This window comes from Miscanthus floridulus, chromosome 15, assembly GCF_019320115.1.
Source record: "Miscanthus floridulus cultivar M001 chromosome 15, ASM1932011v1, whole genome shotgun sequence".
Lineage (NCBI taxonomy): Eukaryota > Viridiplantae > Streptophyta > Magnoliopsida > Poales > Poaceae > Miscanthus > Miscanthus floridulus.
The window spans coordinates 85,781,414-85,788,360 of record NC_089594.1 but is presented as its reverse complement, the minus strand read 5'-3'; the positions used below and the strand labels follow the sequence as shown (position 1 = coordinate 85,788,360).

The 6,947-nt window shown below is 52.8% G+C and overlaps 1 protein-coding gene across 1 annotated transcript; it reads right to left on the bottom strand.

Moving 5' to 3' along the window:
* Positions 1-2,067: 2,067 nt before the first annotated feature.
* LOC136508214 (linoleate 9S-lipoxygenase 6-like) lies at positions 2,068-5,901 on the bottom strand. The gene is made up of 7 exons (XM_066502855.1): positions 5,349-5,901; positions 4,895-5,193; positions 4,568-4,808; positions 4,132-4,479; positions 3,867-4,048; positions 3,452-3,756; positions 2,068-3,305 (listed from the first exon to the last, which is right to left on the bottom strand). Exons 1-7 carry the CDS (start codon positions 5,506-5,508, stop codon positions 2,270-2,272), a joined length of 2,571 nt encoding a protein of 856 aa, XP_066358952.1. The 5' UTR covers positions 5,509-5,901; the 3' UTR covers positions 2,068-2,269.
* Between the last annotated feature and the right edge of the window lie 1,046 nt (positions 5,902-6,947).

Genomic DNA, 6,947 nt, shown 5'->3' with positions numbered 1-6,947 from the left:
CGGACGGACCCCGCCGAACCGTGGTTTGTGGTTGTGGGGCCTTGTAGTTGCACAGATCCTGGGTGTCCGATGGAAGCCACGCGTGGGTCCCCAGAGATAACTTAACCGTCTATTGTTCCAATGCTCACTGACCAAACTGGGTAACCATCTCCCAAATCCTAACAGATAACTTAACCGTCAATCCATTTACATTAGATTTAGACGGTTATTAGCAATTCGCTAATTCGATTTGGTGTAAACAAGTCAAATTCCCTCGAAGTTGATATTATATATATAATACAATCCAACAGGCCAAAAGGCTCTTCAAGTATTTCTTTCCAAAAAAAAAGTATTTCTGCTATGAGACGTGAGCATCCACTAATGTAATTGCTAGACTAGACCCGGATCGGAGAGCAACAGGCCGGGCCAGCTGGCAAAGAAGATGCACTGTCCCTCTGTGAGCTTTAAGGGGCCGTTTGGTTGCTTGAATCGTTTCCGATTCTGGCGAGGATCACCTGGAACGGTACCAAACGGGTTACAAACGAAACGTTTCTGCACGCATTCTACTTGGGTTCCAGAATCGGCTGGAGAGTGGTTTCGCCTCCGTTTCTCTTGCTTTCTGTACGTGCTATGAGAATCTAGCCTACCATCCAAATAGTTTCACAAAACGAACCTTTCTGGAAAGAATCTAGACCTGAAACGTTTTTACTGGAATCCCTACCAAACGCAACCTAAGTACGTACGTCGTTGTTTGATGGTACTACTCCGTATGTCGACTGTGTCATTCATGGCTGCAACTTGCATATGCTTTTCCTTTGTATTTTTGTCCAAATTAGTAATGGTTAAAATGAGACACGTGCATGTTTCACGAGTGGTCTTGCGACGATAAACATTTGGCTGACTGTCTAGTAGGGTTCACGGGCCAAGGCCACGGCCGACAGGCTTGGGTCATGCTGGCTCCATTTTTGAATCTCCCCCAACAAATTTGAGTCAATTTCAATAATTTTTTAAGGTGCAAACAAAACATTTTAGTCCAAATGATTCTTTACACCCATGGCGTGCATGGAACAATTTTTTTTTGCACTTATTTATGAAAGCTGGTAATGGATCTTTAAAAAGTGTTACACCGGGTCAACACAGATTAACTTCCAAATCAATCATTGCAATTATGTATGTGTTGAATGCGAACGAGTCTTCGCCTAACTGATTCGATAGCCTCAGTATCATCCCTTAAGTCCTGAGTTTGATTTCCCACCGGAGCGAATTTCAGGCTTGATGGTAAAAAAATCTTCTTGTCAGTCCACGCCAAAGTACAATTCTGTAGCCGCCCCGTCTCACGGGGATGCGGTGCCGATGTATATGGGTAGGGTCGGGTTTCGGGGATTTTCTGATCCACGTGAAAAAGATCTTCTTCTTAATGAAAAACTTGGGGGGCCGTCAACCCTGGGGATGCGGTGCCGTTGTATATGGGTGAGGCCGGGTTCGAAGATTTTTCTCTATCCGCGTGAGAAGATATTCTTTTTAATGAAAAACTGGGGGCGTCAACCCCCCCCCCCCCCCCCCGGCGGATCAAGTTTAAAATTGTGTATGTATTGAATCATCCCCAATGGGCCACAGCAACATGGGCCGGGGAGACGACAAGAGTCGAGATGGCGGCGCGACGCTACGCGGGGCGGAGAGACAGTGGCAGCCTAGCGTGGTGCGGCGCAAGCCGGTGAGGTAGGTGCGTGCCGGCGACGGATTGGCGTGGAAAGACGAAAGAAGAAAGAGAAGAGAAGGTGTCCATCCGATTCCACGTATGAGAAGAAATGGAGAGAGAAGGAAAGGAAAAAAAGAGAGCATTATAGACATTTGATCTTTTTTAACAACTACCAGGAGAAGTTGTTTTACAGTACATTTTTTTCAACTAGTAAAGCTAGAGCTAGAAAAACCGTTTCATCATAGAAGCTATATCAGGAGTTGTTTGGTGGGAGCCGGACCTCTACCAAACACGCAGTTCTCCTCCACTTATTCATGAAAGACGGTAATGGATTTAAAAAAAAAGTATTACTTTTTCTCTCGAATAAAAAAAATATTACACCCATTCAATAGATTAACTTCCAAACCGATCATCGCAGTAATATATATAGTTAGGACAATGATGAATAATACGCTCACAACCAAACCGACAACCTTAATCAAATCCTCTCCAACAAAATGATGATAAAATAAAACCACCGACGACCAAAAGAAAGAGAAACTCACGTATATACATGCATATATGTACGTGTAGTCCGAATGTCATGTCATGTCATATGGAGACGCTGTTGGGTATCCCTTTGCCGGTGATCCCCTTCTCCTTGCCGCCGACGTTGCCAACGTCCGGGAACAGCAGCGTGTACGGCACCTTGGCGGGTCCCTTCCGGTTCTTGAGCCGCAAGTCCCCATTCCTCTCCGTGACCCGCTTCTCCACCCGGCGGAGCTCGTCCCGGAACCTGTCGAGCAGCTGAAGCACCTCGCCGTCGTCCGTCCACCCCGCGGTGGCGCGCTGGCCCAGGTAGAGCTCGTCGGAGGTGTGGGTGGAGAGCACCTCGATGAGCGTGAGCCCGAGCGTGGTGGTGAAGCGGTCGGGCACCGTGTCGAGGAAGAACCTGTCCGGGTCGGCCTGCAGCTGCGCCATCTCCGGGGAGCCCGGCAGCGGCACGAACCGGCGGCACCGGGTGGGCCGGTTGGGCATGAACCCGGCGTAGCCGTACTGGCCGAAGTTGACGGCGGCGTGCAGCGCGGAGGCGATCCAGATGAGCGTGGACAGCGACTCGGCGAGGTTGGCCACGGTGTCGAGCTCCAGCCAGCACGCCGGGTCGAGCTGGCGGTCACCGTGGCCTACGGTGCGCACGTCGTGCCACCACGCCTGCAGCTCGGCGTCGGTGGCCACCGCGGCATCGGAGTGGTAGAAGTGGGCGCAGTAGCTCCGCACCCAGCCGTCGATGGCGCGCCACACGTCCATGCCGTCCACCGCGTACGGGTAGTCCTCCACGTGCAGGTGCAGATCGGTGGTCCGGGGATCCTTGGACGCCATCCCCCTCTTGACGAGCTCGTTGGGCAGGGACTGGTCGGTGAACCTCCACTCGGAGTAGATTGCCGAGGACATCTCCATGGCGTACTTCCCCGGGAACATGGTCCTCTCCAGGATGCCTCCTGCGCTGAGCAGGATGCTCCTGGCCAGCGTGTTGATCTGCATGTTGTCCTTGAAATGTGGCTCCAGCAGCTTGTGGATGGGGTGCATGGCGCTCAGCTGCCTCTTGGTGGCGATGATGAACGGCTCCACCGTCGCGTGCGTGAACAGCCTGTACATGTGGTGTCGCCATGGATATGCAAGCATGGTCATATACTCATATATGGATGCATGCATCAAGAACGTCCGAATCATGCACTGCATTGACCACATGAAACAGATGACATGGTACTGATGCATGCTGACTCACTCACTCACCAGTGGCTGATGAGCTGATGGTAGCCTGAATCATTGACGGAGACATGAGCCTTAGCAAGCCACCACAGATGCCCATTGGCGCCTTGGCTCGCAGGGAGGAAGACCCTGCTGATCTCGCCGTCGCCGGCGCCGTCACTGGGCAGGCTGAGCTCTATGACGAGAGGCTTGAGGGTGCCGTCGTCCTTGAGGAAGAGCAGCGTGCGCGACGCGTAGACGCACACCCCTTGTTGCGTGTTGATGCGCCGCAGGTACGGCATCAGGTAGTCATGGTGGTCAAGAATATACAGCCTCTTCTCTTCTAATGCCTGCACAATATCACCATGCATAGGAGTAATAGATACAAATGATCACTACTACTAGTTCCGATCCAACTGACAGGACAGAATTCTCTGGAACACGTTTTTTGACGACTGACCTTCTGGACCGTTCGTCCTTCGAGTTCGAGCTGCCTCTGGATATGCGCGGCGGTAATGGAGCTCTCCTTGCCTCCTCTGCTCACCGGCGGGAACACCTCTAGCCTCTTGATCACCACCGGGTTGAGCCCCGCCAGCATCTCCCTCGCGAATTCCTCGTCGCTACGCCAAGCCTCTGGTTCATCTGCATCAGATACGGGAATTTTTCTGATGAATGATGCAGAGCTCTGTCAGAGGCAGAGCAGAGCAGAGCTGCAGAGCTCTTACGCTCGATGACTTGAGGGATGGGGAAGTTGACGGGCGTCTCCTTGACCATCTTGGACACCTGCTTGTAGGTCTTGTGCGACGGCACCGACGTCTTGAGCTTGTCCATCACCTGCCCATCCACGACCGGCTGCTGGGGCTTTCTGTACAGATCGCCCTTGAGCTGCTCAAACGACCGGAAGCTGTTGATATTGCCATGGAACAGCGCCTTAGATTCCGGGAGCACGAAGTGCGTCACGGCCTGCACCGCCAGCGTGAGCACCTCCGCCAGCTTGGTCGGGCTGAACCGCTCGTCCGGCGGGATGTAGAAGTCGAGGTTGATCATGTGCTTGCGCGTCTCCGTCACGCCGTCTTCAGGCGTTTCAAGACTAGTACTGTCAGTACAAATTTAGATGCGTGGAGAAATGAAATCAGATCAATGGAGCTTGTATATATGTGCCTGTCTTGAAGAGAGGGCGGCCGGTGCGGCAGCGGCGTGGGTACGGGTACATGGAGGTGCTGCCGCCAAGCACCGGGCGGGCATGGTCCTCCTTGTCCGGGTTGCCCAGGTCGTTGTAGTAGTCGTAGTCGTAGACGCGCTCCCAGTCCTTGCGCTCGCCGCGGCCGCTGCCACGGAGGCTGCGCAGCTCCTCGTCGCGCAGCAGACGCAGGGCCCCGGGCGTCTTGTCAGGCAGGTAGCTCTGTTGGGTTCGCCATTGTCAATCTGTCATGCCATGGAAGCTTAAAAGTACTAGTAGGTCCATGATTCGGTCCTGACGACACGCACCGTGTTGATGAAGAAGACGCGGTCCGCGTTGGTCTTCTTGTAGGGGTAGACCCAGGAGTTGCAGTCGAAGTGGATGCTCCGGCCAGCCTCGGGCATGTCCAGGTGCACGTGGCGGAGGAAGAACTGGTCGTTCCTCATCCCGTTCTTGACGACGACGGCGCCCGGCGTGCCGAACTCGGCGTCCACGAAGAAGGTCACCTGGTACGTCATGGTGCTCGTCTTCACGGCGCCCTGCTTCGCCTTGGTCTTCTTGCCGCCCTTGAGCGGCGCCTCCGCGCTCAGCTTCCCCTTCCCCGTGTCTGCAGATTGCGATTGCATGGCCAAGCAGTTGAATTTGAATCAACGACAGTCATCGATGGATCAACAATTTAATTGAATTGGAATTCGATCAAGACGACAATTAAGCAAGCAAGCAAGAGTACTGGGGGCTGGGTGGTGAACAAGAACAACGTACTGGGATCCATCTGCGTGCTGCTGAAGAGTCGAAGCGTGGTGGTCTTCCCCGGCGACGACAGGCCCAAGTGGCAGGACACGACCACGGTGCCATTGATAGCGATGTGGTTCTCCGGCGCATGAGCCGGGCTCCGGCGGTCCCAACAGAAGGGCATTTGCATTGGCCGAGAAGGATCCACGGAGCACCAGCAGCAACGTACGGCTGGCTCTAACACCTGATCTCCTGATCCCTGTTGAGGCTAATCCCAAGCGCTAGCTAGCTTATATACATGGCAGTCGGCAGTCGTAGTCCAGTAGATGCATGCCACGGGGGTGGGGATGGATTATATTCTTGGAGTGCGTAGGTGGGCTTGCAGGCCGGGGATGAGCTAGCATCCTTCGTCTGGAGGGAATGTGCTGCTGCAAGAAAAGCTAGCTATCGCGCAGAAAGAAGAAAGATCGAGGAGGATGGGGAGAATGTGTGCCAGCCTTTGGCCTCTCGTGTGCATCTGATGCTACCTGCCCTGGCTGCTGCTGCTTTACTTTTCTTTCAGGAGAGGGAAGGAAGCATATGTGCTGTGTAGCCACAAAGTGCCTCATCGTCAGCTTCGTTCTATTCTGTCAGTTTCGTTCTTCAGGCGGCAGCTTTCATTGATTCATTCTTCCGTGAGGGAGGGGAGGACGGGAGGGGGGGCCACCGGGACCAGGACAAACAACTTGAAGCGTATCACTGACTAGTGCAGCGGCAGTGAATTAGTACACTGAAAGTGAGCTTGTCCTGGAGACAACGGCATTGGCAGGCAGGCCTCACAAGTCAGAACAGATCGATGTGGATTTTGGAAACGAATCTATCTGGCTAGCCTGCTGACTGGCTCAGTGTGTGCTGCTCCCGCTGGACATATATTCTCACATTCATTTCCGACTATTGTTTGACATTGACAGTTCCAAGGTTCAGTGTGCAAAGCAAAGGAAACACAACAGCATGCCACAGACTTGGTGGATCGACCATAAGTAGATGTTGGGGGCGTACTATGTTACTAGTCCGAGTGTTGCACGCCTACACGTCTGCATCAATGACGTATGGAGAGGAGGCTTACGGTTACTCCCTCCGCCCCGGAATAAGAGTCGTTTTACGATTCAGCACGCCAACTAAGAACAATAAGAAAAGACCCAAATGCCCTTACGAACACTGTTTCTCTCTCAATCATGCGCTCCTCCCAATCCCATCCAGATCCAGATCCAGATCAGCTGTTGTACAACCCCACCACTCTCTTTCTAGGACGGGATAAAAAAAAACGGATTACTACTTACACTAGCTGTTGGAGCTTTGAAGGGAGCTATAACGTGAGTTACGGAGTAGTTGGCAAGATTGTGATTAAACTAAACGGAGAATAAAGAAAGCAAAAGAATGCCTAGTTACGAAAGGAATATATATACGTATACGCCAAAAGAAAGAACCTTAAACCTTCACCTACGTATAGTTACGGCTGGAGCAAATTTATTACAAAAGGGAGTTAGATGGCCGGAATCCAATTTGGTGAGCGACGCTCGTTGCCACCACGTCAGGTGCGGAGTCCAATCCCGCGCCGCCGTACGTCTTCGATCCAATTCGCGCGTGGAC